This window comes from Rosa chinensis, chromosome 3 (assembly GCF_002994745.2).
Source record: "Rosa chinensis cultivar Old Blush chromosome 3, RchiOBHm-V2, whole genome shotgun sequence".
Taxonomy (NCBI): Eukaryota; Viridiplantae; Streptophyta; class Magnoliopsida; order Rosales; family Rosaceae; genus Rosa; species Rosa chinensis.
Genome location: NC_037090.1, coordinates 12,472,423 through 12,498,158, shown reverse-complemented (window position 1 = coordinate 12,498,158; position 25,736 = coordinate 12,472,423). Strand labels below are relative to the sequence as shown.

The 25,736-nt window shown below is 36.5% G+C and overlaps 1 protein-coding gene and 2 long non-coding RNA genes across 10 annotated transcripts; 2 read left to right on the top strand and 1 right to left on the bottom strand.

The window, feature by feature from the left end:
• Positions 1-10,627: 10,627 nt before the first annotated feature.
• On the top strand, positions 10,628-17,225 carry LOC112191822. Of its 8 annotated transcripts, none has more exons than XR_002933152.2 (13): positions 10,629-11,012; positions 11,386-11,457; positions 12,933-13,262; positions 13,621-13,688; positions 13,830-13,870; positions 13,959-14,040; positions 14,301-14,345; positions 14,918-14,982; positions 15,087-15,173; positions 15,269-15,439; positions 16,474-16,533; positions 16,656-16,696; positions 16,776-17,225. It is a non-coding gene; the product is annotated as an uncharacterized LOC112191822 (long non-coding RNA). The 8 variants fall into 8 exon arrangements; XR_005807867.1 differs by having other exon boundaries at positions 10,630-11,012; positions 16,838-17,225; XR_005807866.1 differs by having other exon boundaries at positions 10,628-11,012; positions 13,625-13,688; positions 16,656-17,225.
• A 548-nt stretch (positions 17,226-17,773) lies between these two features.
• On the bottom strand, positions 17,774-20,385 carry LOC112191566 (L-type lectin-domain containing receptor kinase IV.1). The gene is made up of 2 exons (XM_024330928.2): positions 19,109-20,385; positions 17,774-18,714 (listed from the first exon to the last, which is right to left on the bottom strand). Exons 1-2 carry the CDS (start codon positions 20,341-20,343, stop codon positions 17,925-17,927), a joined length of 2,025 nt encoding a protein of 674 aa, XP_024186696.1. The 5' UTR covers positions 20,344-20,385; the 3' UTR covers positions 17,774-17,924.
• Positions 20,386-20,483: 98 nt separating this feature from the next.
• On the top strand, positions 20,484-25,491 carry LOC112193202. The gene is made up of 10 exons (XR_002933802.2): positions 20,484-20,954; positions 21,056-21,126; positions 21,225-21,304; positions 22,059-22,161; positions 22,294-22,381; positions 23,132-23,179; positions 23,369-23,416; positions 23,523-23,614; positions 24,587-24,913; positions 24,990-25,491. It is a non-coding gene; the product is annotated as an uncharacterized LOC112193202 (long non-coding RNA).
• The last annotated feature ends 245 nt before the right edge of the window (positions 25,492-25,736 follow it).

Here is a 25,736-nt window from a genome sequence, read left to right as displayed (position 1 = left end):
ATACCAACCTGTATGAATATACTTTAAATCACAAACAAGCTGGTACATGAAAAACTCACTATGCCAAAAAGGTCTTCAGACGACATAACTGTTCTGTCGTTTGAGCGAACTAAAATATGTCGTCTAGTACGGTGTCGTCTCTTGGGGGCATCAGACGACATAAAAAAATAAAAGTCTTGTGTTGTCTGATGAGTTTTGCATTTTGGGAACATTGTGATCTGTATCTTTAAAAGCATTCACACAACAGTATTGTATTGTCTAATAAACAAAACAACCACTGTCTTTTTTAAATACTATTGTGTGAAGCATATTTGCAAGACATATTTCTGTTGTCTGAATTGATTCCCAACAACAAATTTTTCCTGATTTTTGTGGTTGTTAAGTTGATCCAATGACATATTTGGCTTTGATTTTGTGGTTGCCTCGTATTTCAGGTGAAACATATTTGTATTCTTGTTGTGTGACGAACATGTAATCTGAAAATTGCAAAATACCATATATTCATCAAATCTGGAATCCCAGTACAAAAATACCAATATTCAATCTGTCATTGCAGCCAAAGTACATGCATGGGGATATTCCCGAAACTCATAAGGAAAAAAGGAAGTGAGTTAGACAAAAAGAGAAGAAACTTGGACAAAAAAAGAAGTAACTTGGACAAAAAGAAAGGAAGTGACTTAGACAAATCTTTTTTGTCGATAACCTCAGACCAATCAATCGAATATTGATTAATACGTAATCGATCGACTACTTGAAAATGAAAATGGCTCTTCTGCTCAGAAATGAAATGTTCCAAATGTTCCTGTAACTTCTTGCTCCCATTGGACCATTTGTATCTATATGCATCAGGATCCCGATTCATGGATCTCTCGGTTCGAGAAATAAAAATAAGAGGATCGAACCATTTCTTCTGACTCTTTTTCAAATTTGATAAATGTTGGTTGATACTAATCCTAAGGCAAAAACCTACTATCTAGAGCAATTATACTAATCTAGGATATGGATGATGCATGTCCAAAAGCACATATCTATGCACTAATTATTAGGTGCTATTCGTCACGGAATTCTGTGGGTTATCAACAAGCAAAAATGCAACCATCCGGTTCTTAGCCAAGGCATTCCTAAGACAACGTTTCAACCTCTCCTGCACAGATGACATTTTTAACAGTGAAATAAAGAAACACTAAAGTTGAATAATATAGGCAGCAACAATAGTTTGTTGGTCAGTCAAAAGAGAAAGAAAATGAAAGTTACCTTCTCATGTAAATGACCATCTGCAATTATCAAAACAAACTGTACGTAATCAATTCAGCAACACTCTAGGTAGCAGCATCTAACCTGTTATAGGGTCCGAAGGTTTTGGCATGAATATTCGTGGAGGGCATTGGGAGGACCTAACATCCCAAATTCGACAAGTCTCATCATCTGATGACCTACAAATGAGATTGAGGACAAAGTAACAACAAAGGGGTTTCAAGTACTATTTCGCTAAATGCCAAGTGATAAAATAACAACCACAACCAACATGTTTCAAATAATTATTTATGAAAACTTGATAAGAGTTGCAAACTGCATAGTATTAGGGATTTACTTTACACGAAAATGTTTCCAAATCATGCTATTCAGTGGAATCATTTCACACATAGAGAACAACCAAGTAGAGGGAAGCAACATCAGAGAGCAATAAATCTTAGAATGGGGCTTATGATAAAAGTTGGTAAATTGCACTAAGCGTTGAACTAAATGCAATAGCAGTCACAGTTCCAGTATGGCCCTGCAGAACCGAAATGGGATATCCATCTGCAAGTCCAATTCAGATGAAGCAGATGTGACCAAAGTATTGTTTGAACTCACAGCTAAGTCAGTAATGTCACACTTTGATTCATATAACCAGAAAGGTAAGTAAATTAATAAAGGAAACAAATAATTCAACGCCAGAGAGAGAGAGAGAGAGGCAGGCGGGGATGGGGATGGGGATGGAGAGAGCATGTCACCCATATTACATAACTCACTTTGTGTCCATGATAAGTGCAGTTCCCATTGACCAAATCTTGACAAGACGATCATCCGATTGATCCAGTGATAACATATCTCCCAGACCGATCAAGATCACATATACAGTGCAATATGTATATGTTTTGCAAAACACATAAAGATACTAGAAGATCCAAGGGAAAATAAACCAAGTACCAAGAGGGAGCATGTTGTAAGGCAACCAGAAATAGTTAGTTAATTGGCGAAATACTTTTATCCCAGATAATGTTAACTACCATTTAAACTGATATTTATAAGGAAAATTTTCAGTTTACTATCCTGTACTTTGCACTTAACATCATGTCAGTCCCTCCCCTTTCAATTTGATCAGTAACATCCCTGCACTTTCAATTTCAATCAACCGTGTCCAATTTTTATTGTTCCATCCAAATCAAACGTTAAGCGATGACCTGGCAATGACCAACTGATTCAGTGGGCCCATTTAAAGGGCTAAATTTGACATTTCACACAACTTTCCTTAAAAAAAAAAAATGGATCGAATGACCCTAAATTTTGGAAGACGACGACGACTCATCGAAGATGGAAGATTGCAGCTTGCCCAATCACTTTGCATCAGAAACTGATGGGATGCTAAATTCCGAGCAGAAACAGTAAAACTGATGCATACCCACAAATAATAACTCTTCTAATATCAGATTGGTCGGCAAACACTGTTAACTGAAATCAGAAGATTACTGGGACCAAAACTAAGAAGAATCTGTAACAACTCAAGAACACCAAAAACAACCTGATTTTCAGCTTCTTTTTCAAAAACCAATCGCTTGTGAACTTCAACCAAACCCCAAACCAAATTCTACTCAAGACTGTTGCTTTCACTCACCAAACACAAACCAAAACAAAATATTGCATTCACTCACTCCCCAAACACAAACCAAAACAAAATCTTGCATTCATAAGAAGATAAGAAAAACAAACAACAAAATTATGGAACAAACGTGCCAAAATCCAGAACCAAAAATCTCAAAATTGAACTAAGAAAGAGAGCAAGATAGAGATAAAGAAACTTAATTTACTCAAACCCATCAGTGAAATTAGCGCTACTATCTTCTTGATCAACTGGGTCTTGTTCTTGCCTCACCATTTGCTGCTGTGACGTTAGCAAGCAATTGAGGCCATCAACAACCAGAAAGAAGCTTTGGTACAGGTCCTCATCGGGCACTGGAACATCATTGAGCACAGGGATGTCACCTATCTTGATTGTATTGATAATAAACCTTCTTCAAAAGTCGGCAGCAGCTTCTGGACCACGTGCCCCTGAAAATCACCTAGTAATCAGAGCTGTTCCTTGAGTAGTCTTTGACGGCAATGAAAACCATCAGCGTCAAATTCTAGTTAAACCCAATCATTTGGGCATCAAGAAACGTATCCATGATAGAACAACCTTCAGACCTAAGCGGATCTGCAACGGGCCCGAATGGCCGGTGTGGCTGACCCGAAACTCCAGCAATCGGAGCGGGCGCCGAAGCTTCATCAGTCTCCAAGAAAGACAAGTTAAAGAACTGATCGATGGTGTATATCATCATCGACCCCATTGTCCAAAAAGAAACTCGGGTCGACCCGAACATCATTGATCGACGAATAGCCTCTTGAAGCCGGAGATGAAGTCAAAATCAGTGTGTAATTCGGGAGAAGAGTTTTGATTTGTGAAGAAGACATGTCTAAACTGAGAGAGAGAGAGAGAGGAGAGTGGAGAAAGACCTTGGAGAGGTCCGGCGAGGTCAAGGTGCTGATCTGAGGGTCGAGGGAGAGGAGGTGGGTGGAGATGGGGGAATGGAGCTCTGAGCAGATTTTTAGGGTCATTCGATCCAATTTTTTATTTTTTATTTTTGGAAAATTGTGTGAAATGTCAAATTTAGCCCTTTAAATGGGCCCACTGAATCAGTTGGTCGTTGCCAGGTCATCGCTTAACGTTTGATTTGGACGGAACAGTAAAAATTGGACACGGTTGATTGAAATTGAAAGTGCAGGGGTGTTACTAATCAAATTGAAAGGGGAGGGACTGACATGATGTTGAGTGTAAAGAACAGGGTAGTAAACTGAAAATTTTCCTATTTATAACTTAATAATATCTCATCATGGGTGCCTAGAAAGTAAGCTGATTATCAAAGTGAACCACACCACAATAGACAGCATTATGATGCCCCCTTAGCTTATTTTTGTTGTTCATCTTTTGCACCATAGTTGATGGTTTAGCAATGGCATAGCATGCAGAGTGAATGGATGGTGCACGATGATGTTTAAAGCCTTAGATAATTGTTATTTTTCTTTCATATATAGTATTATCAAAATAACAATTATCTTGTGGTCATTTATAGTTGTGTATAAACTTATTTAAGACTGGATTCACTCGATTATTTCTAGAAATAAATGGTCAGCAAACCAAAAATTGTATCAGTCATGGCATCAACTATTTCTGAGTAATAGTTTTATCTTATATAACTAGTTATATGTAAAGTAAATTATTATATACCAGACTAAAGAACAATCTCTACCACTATAGGTTTTCAAAAACTCCATACTTGGCTCTGATGAGTTTCCTATTAGCTTGCAAAATTGGTTCGTAAAACAAGTGAATCAACAAAGCCTATTGGTGCCAAATGCAATACCTTTTGACTTCCTTAGCTGAAGAACCCAAGAGTTTCCTATTGGTGCCAAATGCAATACCCTTTCAGCTTCATTTTGCTCAATCCCATATCCATTGATTCCCTTAGCATAATCCAAGCCCATATCAAAACTGCATAATCTAAACTCATCTGCAATTCAAATGCAACCAATAAACTAATAAGTATTAACATTATGAACAAACGATAGAATTCAAAATGCAACATAAATCTAGCCTAATAAATGGAATTAAATGGGGGAATCTCGAAATATTGTTACAATACCTCAAATATGTATTCACGAGTAATTTCAATCAGCATCACTAGAACAATTCAACCTACAACCAAGCAAAAAAGAAAAGAAAAATTCAAAACAGATGTTATAGCAGTGTAACATACAACTCAAAATATTGAAGCTTTATAAAGCTTGAGAGGTCGAGATAGAGGGCAATGCCTAAATAAAAAGCCCAATCTTGAAACCCAAATGCAATCATATGAACCCTAGGCAAACTGAATTGAAAACAAACCAAATTTATATTCAGAAATCAAAGGACAACAAACCAGATCTATCAACTAATGAACCAGAATATAAAGTGGAATTCAGACCCAAACTAATTAAGCCAGAGAGAGATACATATGCGTCCGAGCGGGTTACCTAGCCTAAAGCAGAGGCCGAGTCAACATGGGCGACGAACAGGGACAAAGCCAGAGCTAGAGAAGTGCATAGAATGAACAAGGAGTCGAAAGCAAACGGGAATGGATTCTTGGTGGTAAAGAGAAGCTTGTTGAGACATGGAGGGCAGTAAGCTTTGTGGAGAACAACAAATTTGACGGGTTGTAGTCAAGATTAGGTGAAACCATTTGGGTTTTTCTTGGATTGAAGAAGAAACCCAAGGTTCGGTGAAAGCTTCCATCTTTAGGAGACGAAGCTCACCGTCATTGGAACCGGAGAGAGTGAACTAGCCGTCAGGAGTGATAGATTAGAGCAGGTTTTTGCTGTGGTTTGGCTTACGAGAACTGGCGTGGAACCGCATATGCCCGGAGAAGGAGATAGGGGTTCGTATCTCCCCTGTTGGGACATAATGATTTGGGGTTTATCTATTTCATTGTCTGCAGGAGGAACCAATATCAATCTGCAAGAAGAAAAATCATGAGAAAAATGTGAGAAATCAGACAAACCCCAAAGGTAGAAGAACACTAAACGCCCAAATTGAAACCATTGTCTTTGGAAGAGAAGCCTTCCGGTTCCGGGGACTGGATCTGAACATGATTTTCAAAGAGAATTTAATTGAGAGAGATTCTAAGGATTTTGGGTTTCGGGGAAGCAAAAGAGAGGTGGAGAGAGAAAATGGGGATTTTGTGTGGCTGAAAGAGTGAACCGAGATGGGAAGGAGTAAATGTAATGCCAAAAAAGACTTGGGAAAAAAAAGTGAAACTCACCTTCTTCACACAACACAATTGTGTTGTCTGAGTATCACCCCCATTGACTAGTCAGCTAGGGTCTCGGCATTTTGAGAGGGAAAGGACTAGAACTTTTTGGACGGAATTCCAAATATTCTCTTAGGGTTAGATTTGAAATATCCCCATATTTTACAACAACATATAAGTGTTGTCTGTATCTAACCATATTTTTAAAATGAAACGATTTTTGAGATAGGAAATCATCATCTTTTACAACTACACAAATGTGTCGTTTGAATGCTCACCATTTTTTCAAATTGAACGAGTATGGTTTTAGTCTATATTCAGACAAAAAAAAAAAATTATGTCGTCTGAAAAACTCAGACTTTTTCAAACGACATAAAACAAAACTTATGTCGTTTGAAGTGTGTCGTCTGAAGCACATTTTGGCATAGTGACTAACGCTTAAGGGTAAGACCATCATTTTCCTTGATAAAGTGGTGAAGGTACGATTCCATCAACTCGAACACAACATAGATATCTCTGAATTTTTGTCGTGAAGAAGGGAGCATAATGGGCTTTATTTCAACAATATCAGGATGATGAAGCAGATGAAGAATCTTAATTTCCCTCAGGATCCTTGAAGCATCTGAGACATGCTTAAAGACACCATTAATCTTCTTGATCGCAACTTTTTCTCCAATGTGGGTGTCAACCACAGAACCCACAACACCATAACTTCCTTTCCCAATGACATTCTGAACTTTGTACCTGCTTGCCTTTCCATATTCTGTGAAGAATTCTGACTCTAGATTGCTCTGTACAACAATCAACAACCATAATTTGTAAACAGAAACAAAGAGACTCTTTCATTCTTATAATTTATTACTTTGATCCAGAAATAGTTTCAAAAACACATACTACTACCAAAATTAGTAAAATCTGTGGTCATAAGTTGATATAACATCAGACTGAAATAGGGTTAAAAACTTAGTCAAAATAGGCTTAATTGCTAAAAATGTACATGCCTCCCCATCAAAATTTGAAGCTTTACAGAGCAAGGTTCAATTACAATCAAAATGAAACAGGGTAAAAAAAATAAGCTTAATTGGGCACAATGCCCATGCCTAACCAATCAAAATTTGAAGCTTTGAATCTTGATCAGACCAAAAACAAAAAAAAGTTTCAATCTTCGCTAACTTGTATTGGTCCATTTTCATTGCCAAGCCAAACAAAGGCCTAATAAATTAACTAAACCCTTTTTCGGAAAACCGAGAGAGAACAGTTTCATTTTCTCGTACAGTCGAACTGTCTGTGTTCCGATGTTTCGTCCGGCGACATGTCTTCAAGGCGCTGTCGTCGGACAGGTAGGTAGAATGTCTCAGTCCGCCGGCAAAGGTCAGGAGATGTGTATGGCCCGAGAGGAGAACGTTTGTTGGGGGAGGTCTCAGTATCTGCAAACGCTGAGATCGAAGGAAGGTCGGTGGACCCAGAACGGGTAATCACTTTTGGTCGACGATGTGGAAGCCTGGGAGGGTACGAGATGTGCAATCGATGGGCCGATCCGGATCCAGCTGCATTCCGTCAGTAATGGCAGTTTGGTTTGGACGACCTTGCTTGTCGGGTACATTGCAATATTACTGTGCTTTGACAACCCGGCTTGGTCGTCTATGTGGTTCGGCGGTGACGTGGGTCAAAGGTGGCGTTGTCCGGCCACTGGCTTCAACGGCGGTCGGATGGTATGGTGGTTCTGCAGATGCGATGCCACAATTCCGACGAATAATCATTGAAAGTGGAGGTTGGCATGAGTCATGGGTCTTTCCTCTGTTGATGGGCTTTTCTTGATGGGCTTGTGAGCTAATATTAGATATTATAGGTATTATTGATTATTTCAATCCTTGTAGTTTTATTTTTAAAATAAATTTCTGCCATTCTGCGGTAGATTTAGGTGGCCTTTGTCCCGGCTTGCACGTTAGGTATGCCTTGTTTGGCCTAGTGAGGTGGCATGTCGTTGTTGACTGCACGCAATCTCTTAGTGACAGAATGAAACAGAGTGTCGTCGGTCTTAGTTCCGATTGGCAATATAGTGGGACAGCTGATTTTATTTGTACATTGATCCTTTTCGGGAGAGTGATCTTTCCAGTCTGTCACGATAAAGCAAATGTAGTTGCCAGAGATACAACCATTGCTATTTGGTGCATGTTAGGATACATGGTTTTTGTAGAGATATTGCGGGAAATTCTTTTTACGCTAATTGTAAGTTGGGGTTAAGGAATTATGTCCCCCCCTCCCATGTATTCTATTGTTTCATTAATCAAGGCTTAAGGGCAGTCGCACAGGACCTTCTTCAAAAAAAAAAAAAATTCAACTAAACCCACCGTGATTAGTATTCAACCAAACAAACAATAAGCTATTGAAAACAAACAAAGAACCAAAATCAGATCAAGATCCAGATTCTGAAATGCAAAGAAGAATGAGAAAGGCACATTCTTTTCCATAATATGAGCTTCGTTTGGTTTACTTCCTAGTTCTTAATATAAGCTTAAGAAGTAAGAGCGCCCCATTTGAAATTTGAATTTGAAAATGAATTTGACTACAATACTTCATCATAAGGAGAGCAGTGCTAGTCTTCTTGACAATAGTTGGCTTCAATGGTACGATGAAACCAACAACCACCGTCGAAGAACCCAATTGAGGAATCGAATCGAAGAATCGGACTAAAGAACACAAAAGAAAAATCCGATGAAGAAACTAATGGAACAACACAACCAAAGAACCCAGATTGAACAACCCTTACACCCAGGCTAGATTCCCTTCAGTTTTCCCAACCAACCTAGAACTTCAAGTTTCCCACCCCTAACTCATAAGCTACAAATCGAATAACCTATCTAGAGGTAGAGATGGTTTTGATCAGGGTTCATTTTTGAGAGATGGCTTTGATCGAGATTTGTCAAAGAGAGATGTGGCGCTGGGAACAGAAGTGGAGATGGTTTGGGTCACAATACACACCTCGTAATACACATTGAAAACAAACAAAAAGAAACGGGCGAGAGAGAATGGGAGATAAAATATGTATTTTAGTGCGTACGTGTTATTTTTATCAACTAGGGTCACTTCATCCGTCCCTTCTCAATGGAGAGAGAGAATGTGGAGATAAAAATATATATTTGCAGTGTGTATATGGTATTTTTATCAAATGGGGACACTTCATCTGTCCCCTTTTCCTAACTAAAGGCACACATATCTTCTTCTTCTATGCCTATTGATCACTTAAAGGCACACATCCTTCATTTGTCCCTATTCTATGTGTCCCCTTATAGGCCATTTTTCCAGGAGTTTTTCTATTGGAACCTCCAAATTTACTCACTTGACCTCTATGCTTTTTACACCTCTTATTAATTTTTCAAATACTAAATTTACTCACTAAACTTCCTCAAATAACCTCACTCATATAATTTGCAAACAAATTATTATCTTTAAAATAAAAAATTTAGTCATTTAAGTGATTTAATCACTCTATAAATCTTAACTAAATATACATTTCTTAATCAAATTTGAGTTTCAAAAATTAATGTCTAATCAATAAAAAAATGCCATGAACTATTCTGTATTTTATTTTTCTATTTTAGCTGTGCAAAAAAAAATTTGAAGAAATCATTTGTTTTTATTCTCAAAAAAAAAAAAATCATTTGTTTTTTAATGTTTTTTTTTGCTGTATTTTTTGTACCACATGATTAATTATTTACATATTTTTAATTTTTTTTTAACTGATAGTTTTTTTTTTTTTACTAATATAATGAATTGACTTAGATTTTGGTCATAAATCATAAGAGAATTTATTTTATTTTCCCTCACCAATATGCGTTCAACATATATAACATATATTTTTATGTCACATGATCTTAATCATATTTTTAGTTCTTGTTAAATATATATGAATGCTTTAATGAGTATGTAGTGAAATTGGAAAATGAAAATAGATAAGGAAAATAATAAGAAATACAATATAATATTATTGAATTGGAAAGTCCACATAAAATAAATATATTATTTTTTTATATAATTATTGTCCTTAATTGTCATTTTATAGTAGGTTATATATATTATTTAATAATTCATAATAGAGTGAGGTCAAGTGAGCAGATTTGGAGGTCCCAATAGAAACTTTCTTTTTCTAGTAGTGATTAACCGCCACATCATCCACAGTAATGGAGCCAGGTAACAGATAATTAAACTAAACTTGACACCAAGATTGAACATTTTCAAATGCAGGTTGCAAGCAGCAAACACAACAAATTGGTTTAAGAGAGAGCTTGAACAGAATGATATTCTGAAAAAGGAGTATAATGATATCATTGATGCAGATGCACGCAGCAAAGAAAATCAAAATTAGTTAGCTAGGATTCATGAACTCATAAGGGAGTATAAAGTTAGCTGAATATACATTAGCCATGATATGGGGTTTATATAGGGTTTATTAGCCAGATATGAGTAAGCTACAGTACAAATTAGGAACCGCTTCATGTGATGAACCCTTTTGCAAGAACAAATTACAAGCATTCCAACTTCAGAAAGACATACAAATTAGGGAAATAGACACTGTACCAAATAGTCCAGATTTCAGCAAGAGTACCACTTTTCTGTGAAATTCGGCGAGAAGGAAAGACGGCGGTGATACATGAATGCTGAGAAGATGCGGCGGAGATTTTCAATTGGTTTCCCATTATTCTAAAAAAAAAAAGCGTCAAAGAGTTCCTAAGAGTCGGAAAAGGCCCTTTTTATCCTGACTGTTCGAGGAGAATATCAATGGGGTGGAAAAGTCGTTTCTGTCCTTGCTCTTCTCTGTGTCAGATGGGTATAATGATCGGGGTTTCTGTCCTTGCTCTTCTTTCAACAAAAGAGAGAAGCGAGCAGAGAGAAAAGAGGGGAGAGAAGAAAGAAAAGAACAGTTGCAAGGTATTGGATTTGTGGTTTGAATTGTTCTGTGGTTTTCGTTGTTGGATTTTTTCTTCTTTTGTTAGATGTTTTTGAGGGGGATGATGCTTTTGGGATTTGTTTAATGTATTGGAGGATTAGCTTTTACGGTTAGGGTTACTGAATTGGGGGTTTTCTTGGTTGATAGTTTCGATTCTGAGTTTTTAGGGTTACTGAATGGGGGGTCTACTTGGTTGATTGAATTTGATTCTGTAATTTCAGAGTTTCGATTCTGAGTTTTTTGAAAGTTAAAGTTAGTCGCTTCCCTGTGTTTATGCTTAATTGAAAATTGGCAAGTGAAGTTGTCGCGTCTATTCCTTTCGATTTGATGTAAGGTTTTTGATTTTGATGGTAGATTGTTGGGGTACAAGAAAGAAGAGGAGAGATTGAAGATTTTGGTCGAAGAGGTTGCTGGGTTTTGGAAGAGGTGTGTGTTTCATTTGGGTATATGTTTGGTAAAATCTCCTCTCTTTGCCATTGCTCATATGAATATTGTATATTAGATAGAAGATGGGTTAGAGACAGTAGGTGTTCATCTTAAGGGACTGTTTATATAGAGACTGGAGAACTACCACTTTGCAGATACAAAATTGAGGACGACTAAGTCAGTAAGATGATGTGGCCAAAAAAACCTCCACTTAATGCAAGTAGTATCATAAAATATTGTAGCAACTTAAGGAATGTGTTTCAATCTTTGGACTTGGTCCTTTTTAACAAGAACATGTACTGAAGCCAAATATTGGTCTTAAAATCAAAAGAATTAGTCAACTACATATAGAATCAGTTAAAAAGTTTGTAGAACAGAATGAATTGTGAAATTATTAAAGCTTGGTTGTGTTATTTATACTGTTGTTGGGTAATAGTGTAATTTTTTTTTTGTTTTTTTGTTTTTTTTTTTGGGTTGTAAATATTTCATTACTTTGCATTTACGTTGGAATATTAGAAGTTAGGTGAAGTGTTTTTCGCTTGATTACCGGGTTGGCTCCAGGATTATTTACTTTTGGCGTGCAATGATGTGTAGAGTTTTTATTTTTTATTTTTGGAAGAAAAAGAAGAAGAAACTTATAGAAGGCTGTTGATTTCTTATTTCTGCAGGAGGCTCTTTCAATTTATATCTGTTGTTTATTTTATGTAATTCTATGAATATCACTGTCAGATGTCTGGGTCAATTGCATCCAATTGTTGACTGTGAAAGTGATATTGGCTTAAATCTTTTTTTGTGAGTGAATTCTGACGAGTTAGGCATGAGCAACAGAGAGAGATAGTAAGAAGAAGTGGTGAAAGAATATTAGCACAGTTTTTTTTTTTTAATAGAAAAGGGTAGGGTGAAGGTTAAATTTTTACAGACATTAGGAGAGTTGTATCTGGGAAATAGTAGTACTCCAGAGCTTTTGCCTCTTATTTGTCTGTGTTTGGAAAAGATTTGAGCTTCATGTATACGTCTAAATGTTTGTACATTGTAGAGTTTTGCACAAATATGAAATGGGATTATATACTTCTCTTTTGTTCAGAACTGGATGGGATAAATATATAATTTTAAGAAGCAGGAAATTTCTAGCTACTTAAAACTGGAAATCTATAAGCAATTAACCAGCTTAAGACGGAATCAGATTTCAATACTAGCTTCTGGATTGGGCTGAAAACAAGTGGAACAGGTGTCGTATTTGGTTGTATTTATCTTTCTTTAATTGATTAGTTCAAATTGTGTGTGTAATGATGGGGCTTTAGCTTCAGATTGTGATTGTTAAATTTTTGTTGATAAGTGTGAAATGATTTTTGAGTGATAGGTTGAAACTGTGAAATGATTTTGGAATCATAGGTTGAAATTGTTATTTCTAACCCAATTGTATTATAAAGTACCAAAGGTTGTAGCTGACCAACCTGGCAACCTGTTCTGTGCAGATTTAGAACAAAACAGCGACTAAAGTGTCAGACCTCTACAGTTTAAAATCAAGGATAAGGGATTTTGTTTTTTATTTCATGCTTCGCTGAATAATCATACTGATAGCTTAGACATTGTCTGAATGCTTATGCCTTTAGTAACTATATCTGGAAATTGACTGAATGTTTTTGCCCTTGGTTTTCTCAGTTTTGGATAGGGATTGTTGTCGGGTTTGGAATTCAGCCATTCAGCCACTCAGATCAAGATCAAAAAAAGTAAAAGAAGAGAAAAGAAGGAAAAGAAGAATCGAAGAGAGGGGAAGATCTCGCCGAGAATAGACCGGTTCAAAGGTATTTTTGAGAATCTGATTTGTGGTTTTCTTCTCTATTGTTTTCAATTAAGTGGACAATAGTAAGGTTTCCTTTATGGATTGTAGTTTTCTTGTTAGAGTGTTGTAGTTATGGATGAGTTTTTGTTATTTAGTGAATTGATTTGTATGGTTTTGGCTTTAGATTAGTTGTGAATGATCTGTATGGTTTGGTGTTTTGATAACTATCAATTAGTTTTTCAATGATTCAGATAGTATCTTTTTGATATATTGTGTTGACCGATTCATCTGTTGTTTGATTTGCATGTGTTTGCAAAATTGTTGGTTTTACTTTTGGTTTTCTTTGATGGTTGTGTACTTTGGGTGTTCAATGTCCTTAGTCAGATCAGAGAGTTGTAATTAATCAAAAGACATATTACTACACCAGGAAGCAACGTCCTTAGTCGTGGTAATTCCTTGATTTCATTCCATCTATATAAGGCTATGTTAGAATTTTTGGGGGTTATTCCAAACTTCATAAAGTTAATTTCTTTATTTGATTATCAGTCTTCTTCTGCTTATTGTTGTTCTTATAACCATTTCTGAACAGATTTTGCTTTCAGCTTTCGAGTGTGCACAGTGCAATGAGAGGTAAAACTGTATGCTTACAAATTTGTTAGTTTCTTTGATTGGTTTAGTTTTGTGCAGTGGAGGTTTTAATTTTGTTTTATTGATATAGGAACAATGAGGTTCAGTTTGCTGGTGAGCTTCAACCCAAGGGTTGTAACTACCACTTGAAGGTTCCTTCTGGGGATCCCAAGGTTAGTCCCTTTAGAGCTATGAATTGATATTATCCTCTTATGTCGCAAAATAAAAATTATTTGGAACTGAAATGTAGGTACAGAATTACTAATAAGTCGTAAAGAACTTGCCTTACAGTGATTTTTTTCCACTGTAGTTGGAGTTTAATGATATCTGCACCACATGAGGCATAATGTAGTTTCTTATGTATGTTGTTTATCCAAAGTTGTTGAGCAGCCCCCTTGATGATTTGTTTTATTTTTTTAATTTTTTTATGCAGATGCTTGATAGACAAGTGGTGAAAGCTGAGTTTGCTACTATTAAGGTACTTGGAATGGATGTTGAATTAGTGATGGCAATTCTTTATACCTATTTGCTCTTCCATCTTGCGTTTTGCCAAGTGACAGTTTTCTGTTAAATTGAGATTAGTAAAATGAAAAGAAACCGCTTTTCAGTGTATTCATGTCCGATTGTAACTTGGAAGCTCTTTTATTTGAGAAAGCTAATTAAAAACCGTTAAAAGTGGAGACAATAATAGTTCTTTCTTGCATCTCTGTTTCTCGGATTTTGCCTGTGAAATTCATCAAGTGCAAGAGGCCCTTAAGTACAAGGTAGCATCAAAACCCTTTGAACTTTACACATTCAGTATTTAATGAGATAGAATTCGGATATGCTGTTTTATGTTCTTTTTTTTTCCCCATTTTCTGGGCACATGTACCAATCTTTGTTTGCTGAGTACTGTAGGATTAAGCAATTATCTGAGTTTTCAATTAATATTACTACATTTGTAGAACCCGGGGAACTTCCCCACCTAGACACCCTTTGTTATTATACTATGCCTGTGATTCTATGTCTTTTATAATACTTGACATAAGTAACTTATATCTTTATTTTTAGGCCCTTCACTGTCATGAAGAAAGGAAGTCTTTGTTTGGGGATTTAGAGGCACATTACTAATACAAGTAAGAGGTTATTATAATCAGATTTAATTACCAACTTTGCACAATAGTCTCTTTGTCACCCTGTGATCAACTCTGTTTCTAACAATAGTCTCTTTGTCAAATAGGTGTTAAGAAGCTTCACATCACAAGCATTGACAGCTTCCAGATTGCAAAAAGCAAGAACAACTTCCAAATGTCGATTAATCATGCAGGTGCAGTTCTTTTAATTTTCTGATATATGATCACACATAATTTTCGGGTCATTGGTTGGGCATTGTTTGAATATCTAGCCAATCTTTTTTCTCAGGTGAGGCTGCAGTTCGTTCTTGGCTGAAGAGAACTAAGAAGGTTCCGAAGAGGAGTGCAAAATCAAATCAGAAACTGGCAAAGAAATATAAGAAAAACAAAGACGACGAAGAGGATCAAGAAGAAGTCGATGAAGATGAGAAGGAAGAGGATGATGCCCAGGACTAATATGGTACATAATAAACATCCCTGGATGATGTCTGCCTTCAGTTAAGATAGGAGGCTGTAAACTTCAGTCAAGATAGGAGATTATCTCTCACTCTTTATACATATTTTTGTTCCTTTTTAGCAATTTTCTGACCGGACTGTTCAAAATTTTTATTTTACTCATTTTGGGCGGTAGAAACATTCAGTGGCAGTAAGCAATGCCACTGAACATTTATATTTTCAATTTATTTCTACTTATATGTTTCATGTGCGAGATTGCATCTTTTTCTTACAGAATATGTCACTGCGTGAGATTTGTCTTTTTAAAATTTGTCTAATCTATTTATTATTCATCTTCAGAAAACAGTCATGTATACAGGGTTTGATAGAGAAAAAGGGAGTTTCTAAAAAGTATGTTTTCCTCATAACAATAGTAAAATACATTAGTGTAAAGCTAAACTGTTGTTCCATGCTTTAGAATATTTGAGACTTTGAGTAGAAATAAGCACATTTGTTTATCTTATTGTCATCAAATAAATTACATTTGTTTCTACTACTTCAACACACAAGCCTTTGTTTATGTTTAAGATAGAAGGATTACTTTGCTTTACACTCTTTTCCTCTAGGAATTCTATGAGTGAGTCCCAATCAAGTGGGATGGACGAATAGCCTTCTGAAGTTCATGACTTCATGTGCCTTATGCTTTTGATTATTTTTCTATTAGTTTTTCTTTAGTCTAAGGGCTGCATATATGTACAGGAGGAGTATTCCACCTTAACAGACTTATAGTAATTTGCTGTGTTTGTTTTTAGGATTTTTTTTGTCTTATTCCAGATTGTCTGAGGCCTGAGGGTTGATGAAAATGAGTTTTTTTTTTTTTTTAGTGGCAAATAAGATACGCAACTGTTTGGTTATATATTATTGTTTTTAAAATAAAACCATGGACAACAATCATCAGTATAAAGTCACAAGTGTGTTTGAGTAAGGTAATTGGTTGGTTTAGATTTTGTTGGCAGTTGAAATTTTTTTAATTTTATTTTCTCCATGTTTTGTTTGTAGCTGTGATGTGTGAGGCTTTGATGTCTGAAGAGAGAGAGTGTAAGAGTTCAGTTTTACAAGGTGATCAAAGCAATCCTTCCAGATGTTCTAAACAGAGTCAATTTTTCTCTGGAAGTACTATTTAGTTTGGTTCTCAGAACTGTTGGGATTGTATTTTCACCGACTGTTATTTGGTTTTACAGATAAGGAAAGCTTTTTTGAAGCAGCTGAAAATGTTCCTGGGGTAATATTTTCAACTTAGTTCTCATTTTGTTATTAAGATTTGGTTGTATTGAATTTAATTGTGATTTGTATTCTTATAGATTTTGTGATAGTTTTGGTTGAAAGAAACCGGGGAAGGGTTTTGATTCTTTTTGATATGTAGCATCTGGCGAAGATGTGATTCCATGAAGTCAAGGTTGCTGTGAGTCCCTGTGACAAGTCAAGGCATGAGAAATTGTATCATTCATTTATGATCATTGATGAGAAAACTTATAATGCTGGAAGAAAAATGGGGATTTTGGCTTCTCATGCATTTTACCCAACATCCAATGTTCTTAAGTTTGTCTGTTTTTACTTCTTGCTTGAAGAATGAAGACATGAACTACTACAAAAGTTCTCACTCAGATAGACTTGTACTGTAGACAATCGATTGTTAGAGAGCAGACAACCACAATTTCCTCTTATAGGCCGATAATTTATTTGTTTGTTGTGTTGTTTTGTTCAAGTACTTGGTGCGTCAGCATTATAAGGGAGCTGAAAGATTTTATTTTTGGAGTTCTCTACAAGTTTTAATGCTAGCCTTTCGAGCATTTTTTGCATTATACTGTTTATAATTTAGTGGAATGAAAGAAACTGAAAACAACCCGCAGCAGAGTGCGGGCACGGGCAGGCATTAATATCACTCCTGTCGTGAATGTCCTAATCTCTTCTTTGATCGCAAGCTTTTCGCCTTCCAAATCCTAAAAGTTGACCTCAACAATTTCATACTCACTCTTTCTCTTCACAATCTCCAAATCTTACCTACAATACAGTTCAAGCTGGCACAAAGAGCTTTACAAAAGACTTCGGTATTTCTGTATTCATCTTGCAATGCATAAAAATTCATTACAAAAAATTTTAGGCTGAATTCATCGATCAAATTAAGAGACCAGCTATTGACCAGCATTACTCTTCAGCAAGCAACACCAACACCAAATGAACATTGTATTCAATTTATAGCTTCATTAGACTATATATATCAAGTTTGATATGAAATTATCAGTTTTATAAAAAAATTTGTATAACAGTCTTATAACATCAATCACATTATCATCTATTAAACCAATTCCCGCGCAAGCCGCGGGCAACCATTGCTCGTTATTTATAAAAGGCTATAAGAAATAATAAACTTCCAGAGGTGTATACTTATGCAAATAGTATGGCTTTTGATTCCAAGTTTGTGAACGAATATATATACTTATTGCTTGGAATCAACGACCACCTGAAAGTAGTGCCGACTCTGGAACATATGATGAATGGGAGGACTTATTGCCTAAAGAAGACTGATACGACATAGCATAGTCATCAAAACCTACACGGTGTCCAATCGCTATGTCACTAGAAGAAAGCCCGAGAAGTGACATTTCCGACAAAGCAACATCACCGGCCAAGTACTGAACGACTTGTCGCATGCTTGGCCTTGCCGCTGGCTCCGAATGAGAGCACAAAAGCCCAAGCTTCAACACCAACTCCACTTCCTCGGCTACAAAATCCGTACCAAAACTCTGATCTCTTGCCTCAAGGATGTTACTCCTATTCCAACAAGAAAACACCCAATCAACCAAAATCACATCTTCTGGACCCTGTGTCTTAGTTGGCCTTTTTCCGCAAGCAACTTCGAGCAAAAATGCCCCAAAAGCAAACACGTCGGTGCTCTTGGTGGCCCGACCTGTTAATGTGTGCTCTGGGGCTAGGTACCCGAGTGTTCCAACTACATGAGTAGTTTGAGGGTCCGTTCCATGGTCGTATAATCTTGCAAGCCCGAAATCTCCTAGCCTTCCATTGAATTCCTCATCTAGCAATACATTACTGGCCTTCACATCTCTATGAATCACAACCTGTTCCCACTCTTCATGAAGATAGAACAGCCCTGAAGCCACACCTTTGATGACTTTAAACCTCTGGCTCCAATTAAGGGTCACCTCAGGTTGATCAAAGAGGTATTTGTCCAAGCTTCCATTAGGCATGTAGTCATAGACCAAAAGCAGCTCCCCTTTTCGCCTGCAAGCAAGGCATTAAACATCCGTGTTAAAGGAAATATTTGTATACAAACGCTTTTTGATGTTGAAACTGTCGAGGAATGCAAATTAACACTTTATCATATACGGCAAAAATTCGCACATGGAGAGACAAACATATCAAAATATACATAATTTGATTACATGAGAGATGTGAAAACTCCAGACTTCATGAAAATAAGGTTGTGAAAACATGACTTGAAGATTTTAGAGAAGAATAAGTAAGCAATATATCATTGCTATTTAACATTGGAGTTTAACATCAGAAATATAAATATCAAAAGAGTTGTATGAAAAAAAATTACTAAAATGTACTGAAGTAAAACAGAGAACTTGAGAAATTTGGTGAATATATTATCAAAATTTGAAGACCATACCTGCAATATCCCAACAGTTGTACTAAATTCCGGTGACGAAGCCGGCCAATACTAACAATTTCTGCTACAAATTCCTTCATCCCCTGTCTTGATTCATGTGATACCCTCTTCACTGCAATCTCTATTTTAGAGGAGGGTAATAAACCTCTATAAACTTTACCAAATCCTCCAGTTCCCAAAAGCTCCTTTTCCCTAAACCCTTTGGTGGCTATATACAATTCTTTGTACTTAAACCTCTGAGGACCATAATCTAGCTCCCAATCTTCAAGCACTTCTGCAAACTTCCTCTTCCTTCTTATGACATAAAGCACCCCAGAAACCACTAGCAAAACCAAACTCACTGAAATCAGAGGCACACCAAAGGTGAAAAGCATGGACCTCTTTTTACCTGCAATGCTAGGCAACTTGGGAAGTTTGGAAGCTATAAGGTCTTGAGCTTGGCCATTCATCCTAAAGCTCCAACCCACTACAATATGGGATGTGAGGAACGAACCAGTTGAAGAGGAAAAGCCAACATACATGGTTTTTTTGAGAATTGGGGAAAGGTCATATTTCAAAGACAAAAGTGGAGTTGGGGGTTTAGTTGCAACAGCAATTGGAGCCATAGTCACTTCAATTTGCTTCTTGGTACCATCATATTCAACCCAGACTCTCATTTCTTTACCACTGTTAAGAGTCAGGTTCTTGAAGTACTGACCATCAAAATAACCAGCTGAAGCAGCTTTGACAGAGCGCAAGCCATTGATGTCTATCCCAACATGGTTACCATTGATGTCACTGAATTCCGGGTTCTCGATCGTGTCAAGCTCCACAGCAAAAACATGATTGGTGAACTTCCCATTGTTGGAGACGTTGAACAGGCTCAGGTACTGGTTTGACAGACCTCCGGGGAGGCCTCTCATCGGAGCGATGACAAAGGCCATTCCATGGCCGGTGAAAGTACTGTACTGAGATCGGATGGCAAAGACAAAGTTGGTGGAGAAGGAGAAAGCGGAGTCTTTCTCTGAATTCTTGAAGGTTACTGGGTTAGGGTAGAAAGCATGACCACTACTCTGTCTGGTGCCGTTTGTAAGCTTCAAGTGACCTTTTGGTGTGATCTCTGCTACGCCGTCTAGACTGAGATTAAGACCAGAACGGCCAGAGAAACCATCATTGTAGATGAAATTGAGGTCTTGGGCTTCTGCGGGTGCCAGAAGTACTAGTAGTACTAGGAGAGCAGAAAGCTTGACAAACATGGATGGCTAGGCGTCTGTGAAGTTTCTGGACCTTCCTTCTTGGGTATTTATGGATCTAAACCCGCCAAAAAAACATAAGGATAGTCAAGGCATCTAGCCGATATCCGAGAAGAGTATATTGGCCTATTGGGTAATATTACAATTTGGACCATCATTGTTAGAGTGGGACAGTGGGTTAAAGATGCTGTTTTCATGGAGAAGGTCCCTGTGATACAGACGATTCAACGCCTGCTATTGTACGCAACGGAAAATTTACTATATACTATTTGCGGGTTCACTGTTCTGCCGAGCCGGTTATGGGTCAAAAGACCTGTGTATCGTTTCAAAGCTTTCGTGTCTTTGTTCTTCGCGTCACACAATTTGTGTTTCTCTTGCTTTGACATCTGGGCTGCTGCTCAGTGCTGTCGTGTCTATGATAGCTCACTCGACCGAGAGGTAGATAGACAGAGAGCTTCAGTTTGAGAGAGAAATAGCGCGAGAGAAAGAGAGAGAGCTCCAGACTGTGTTCTATCTATCTAGGGACAGAGAGACAGTTTGAGACTGAAGAAGAGGGAGACGGGAAGAAGTTGATGGTCGATTTGAACAGAAATTGAGTGAACTGATCATCCCAGGTATTCTACGATGGGTTCGAATTTGTTTGGTTTACTATTTTGTTGGTTTCTCAGTGTTTCTATCATCATACATCACCGTTTTGGGTTTTTCCGTGTTTGAGGTGTGGCGTGAAACATCCAATTCCAGAGTTATTGTTCATGCATGGAGACATGGATTGCTTCTACATTCAAGGTTCCTTAATTCTCCTCTCTCAATATTGTCTATTGTGATTGTGAGTGGGTTTTCGTGATGAGTTGAAAGAATTTTGATTTGGGGTTTTGGTGATGCAGGGGTTTCTGGGTTATTGGCTTAACCTTCAGGTGGAGGTGTGTTGAGACAGGCAGGAGAGCTGCTGTTTCTGGTGTTTGAGGTGTGGCCTGAAACATCCAATTCCAGAGTTATTGTTCATGCATGGAGACATAGATTGCTTATTTTGTTTGCTTTGGTTTTTGTGAATATTCTGGGTCTCTTAGTGTCTCTGTTTTGCATCATTAGTTTTACTGTAATTCTGGGTGTCTTAGTGTTTCTGTTTTGCATCCTTTATTTTTACTATAATTCATGAGCAGTAGTGATACCATGAATTGTTCTTACATTGAAGATAAAATGACATTTTAGTTTCTTATAGGATAATTCTCGACTGTGTATGAAAAAAAAAAGTTTAGAAATGTATTTGAATAAAACAGAAATATAACCAGACTCATTTTTTGGTTGCCTTCATTTTCCCGAACTTTAGAGCAATTTGCACTGATGTTTAGCTCAATTTGCACACTATTTATGTCAAGAATTGTTTGGCAACTGCGTTCGTTTAATAATGTTGGTATATAGAGTTTGGTAGTCTCTGTGTATAGAAATTTCTCCTAAAAAATATGGATTTTATTTTCTTTTTCTTAATTTCTTACCAATCTGAAAGAGATTATGGACTATAGAGTATATGGATTAGTTGTAGAAGACAGTTGGCAGAAAAGATGTATAACAGAAGTATGCAATTTGTGTACAAATACCATGGCTGTCTAATGTTATTCTTGATGAAAAATGGTTGAACTTAAGAGAGAAAACCTTAAGATGCAGTAAATACCATTATTTTTTATGACTTGTATCAAGAATAACAAAGGTTTTGTATGCAGGTTTCACATGCTACTATAATTGTTGCTGCAATTGATTTATTTGTTGTAAGAAATCGGTCTGCAAGGTGTGAAGAAAAGGAGAAGCTTGAATCTGTAAATCAAGGTAAATGGAAGAGAATACATGTTAAGCAATTTTTGATAGTACAATGGATTACTTGACCAAAGTATGATATGGAATGTGTAAATAAAGGTTGAGAGTTAATCTGAGATGCCTAATCCTTTCACTGTTTTGCAGGAAAATTTGGGTATAGCAAGAAGGAAGATCTGGAATTACCATTGTTTTTTATTTGTCTGCTTATTCGTCAGAAACCAAACACAATTAGGTAAATGAACTTTCTATTGAAGTTAGTTTTGGTAGTTTTATCTTTGAAAATTATCTATATTTGCATCAACATGTTAGATGCTATTACCCATCTAAATTCCGTTTTTTCTTTTTAGCCTAATAAAGATAAGATCAAAAGAATCACTGTTAATTCATATCTAAATATTTGGGGCAGCATGTATTTTACAGCTTTGCTTAATTATCATGGAAAACCATGTAACTTTCTGCCAACATGTTAACTTTCTGTGCTGATTTGCTTCTGTATTTTCAGTTTAAATGAATTCTAGAGTTTGTCAGTCCTTGCTGATTAATGTAGATAGGCTATCGTTCGATGAGCTATGTTATTTGAATCAAGGTCATATTGGTTCATAATACTTGAGGCAGGTGATTAGGCACAGGGATAGAGAAGTTAATAATGAAAATGAAATCAAAGACAATGAAGAGAACAATGGTATTTAAGCAGTGTAATTTGTGTTGTATTCTTTGTTTGTGTTGATAACAAATAGCAAAGTTAGTGCTGCAATGAACTATTTATGGAGAATAGCATATAGCATTTCTAACTAGAGCCTCTTTTGTGCAATATGGACACATTTCTTCCAACTGAAAACTAGAATACCAAAAGCATGTGAAGCTGTAAAAAGTACAAGCGGATAATGTGAGAGTAGAAACTCTGACTTTTTCAACCTGTTTTTCCTGTTTAGATAAAGAAAGTATTAGTAGTTGTAATGAGTGGTCTTCTTTTGTTTTCCAGATATCGGGAACAGCAAGCTATCAAAGTTTACAAGTATTTTGAATTCAGGTACGAATGTTCAAATGATGTTGCTAATAAAATTTAAAGAGTGATGCTAATTATTATTGAATGAGTTTGTTCACTATCTGCAAATGAATTTTAAAGACATGTGAAGAAAGTTTGATAAGATAATCAATATGATTTGATTGTTGGAAGATTGGTTCATCTGAGATGTCTAATCCTTTTACTGTTTTGCAGGAAAATTTGGGTACAGCAAGAAGGAAACTGGGAAAAGAGATGAAATAGGTAATGAATAGGACATAAATAAAAAAAAGTAATGTTCCATCTGTTCTTATATGTCTGTTTTCCTTTTGATAATTTGTGTTGATTATTTCTTCTTCCGGATACGTAGGCAATTGTTTTGAGCAGGAGATGAATGACAACCAAAAAGATGAAGTCATTTGCGAGGGAAGCAAACACATGAAGTGGTCTGCCAGTGATATGGTCTGTTCATTATTTTCTTTCTTTCCTCTGCAATTTTTCATTGTTGTTTATAGTATTTAGATTTGAATATGCATTTGTAGCCAAAATAATGAACATTGGTTGTGTTTGTTTAAAATCTGTACAGTGACTATGAATTGACAACTACTCTACTGAAAGATTATATTGCCTTTTTACTGTTACCTTTTGTGCAAACTCTTTGCTAAAGGTTTTGTCTTTTTAACTCTTTGTCAGTCAAAGTTTTGTTCCATTGTTTGTGTCTTGGTCATTTTCAAACGTGATAGTTGGGTCTCAAAGACATTGTGTTCTAAGTGTTTTTATTTGACCCGACTTTTATGGGCACCCAGGGGAATGCTTGGTTATTTTTTTCAGATTTTCTTTCTCAAGTGAGAGGATGCCATCGGTAGCTGTGACTCGGAGTTTATGTACATTAAAAACTGATAACTGTCTCAACTTTATTTTGGTTTTAAGGGATCGAAAGTCCTCTTGATCCACCTTATTTCTTTGTCACCTTTGAATGAGTTGTGAGATGTCCTATTGTCGCTTCACTAGAAATACAAATGTTACCAGTTACAAGGGTTTACCAAATAATAGTATGTTTGCTTTCGTATGATCACTTAATTTAAAACTATGGGACAGTTGTGATGTTATTTCTTTCTTCTTCTTTTTTGATAAAGTGATGTTATATCTTTGGATCACCTTTTTGTTTGTGTATCGAGTTTGCTTCCCTAATCTTCCAGTTTAATAGTATAGGTGTTCACTAGACATGAAAGTATGATCTATACTTTGTTTGCTTCACAATGTTTTTCATATATTATTCAATAAAACACATTGCTATAAACATGACTCCGTCTTTACTTTCACATTAATTACCTCAAATTTCACTTTATCCTCTGTCTACTAACTCTTTTAAGTTCTAAATATAAACTTCTTCACAAATTTTGAATGTCACAATGACTGTTTTTATTTTTACAGTTACAGGCTTCATGTCACCATTGAAGATCCAAACAGTGAAGCCACAATAAAACTTAGAGGAAAACAAGCTGAACAGTTATTCGGAATAACTTGCAAAGAACTCTTGAACAAGTGCCCCTATGCACCACAAGAAACATTGCCACCAGAGATATTACAAACACGGGCAGATCCATGTTTTCCAAATTCAAATCACTGAGACAAATCTTTCCAAACACAGATCATCAACCAGGTACCAGCACACCAGCTCATCCACTGTATGAAAAAAAAATCGGTTGATAGAAGCAAGAAACAATTGTTTGCTACCAATCAAGAGAAAAAACCCCGCTGGTAACTACATACATTTCAACTCCATTTTTCCACTCATAAATTCTTTCACACCTTTTATAACTTCTTACTTTCACAGTGATACACAGACAAGCACTGAATCAGCAGCCTCAACACCAGACACTCTGAACAAAGAAAAAATTGATTGAAGTGTCATGTCGCTTTTCATGTAAATACAGACGGAGGAAACACCTTTTTGAACAACCTCCACAACTACTTACCACCTTTTTGGCTAGGCTAACAACTCTTCAACAACTGCTGTCACTTTTGGTATAAATGTAACTGGAGGAAGCACCATTTTGAAGAACCTCCCGCTAGGTTAGCCTATAAGTAGAACAGTATATTTTTGACAAGTTGTGTCAACCACAGTTGTATTGTATATTTGCACATTATCAAAACATTCATATTGATGATAATGTTAGTTGAAAACATAAATCTCTAGCCATCCAAACTTGCAAATTTTGTTTCAACACCCGCAGCAACGCGTGGGCACCCAGTAATGAATTATAGTACACGTGGTGATTTAGGTTGATGTTATTGGCTCATATAACTTGTAATTATTTTTTATTTGTTGAATGATATTATTGGCTTGCACCACCACATATTAGTATTGGCTTGCACCACCACATGACACTGCCATGTGGTACTCTTAGACCACACAATAATTCCTCGCAACTTAATTAAAAGTTTAGATGTTTCTATGTTTCTAACAGCCGAAAAAATTTACTTTAACAGTTTTGGCCCATCACCAAGTTGTACCCACGTGCAACTTTTTTTTTTTGATCGGGTTAGTTGTTAGTAACTCACACACCCATGCAGTGGTATC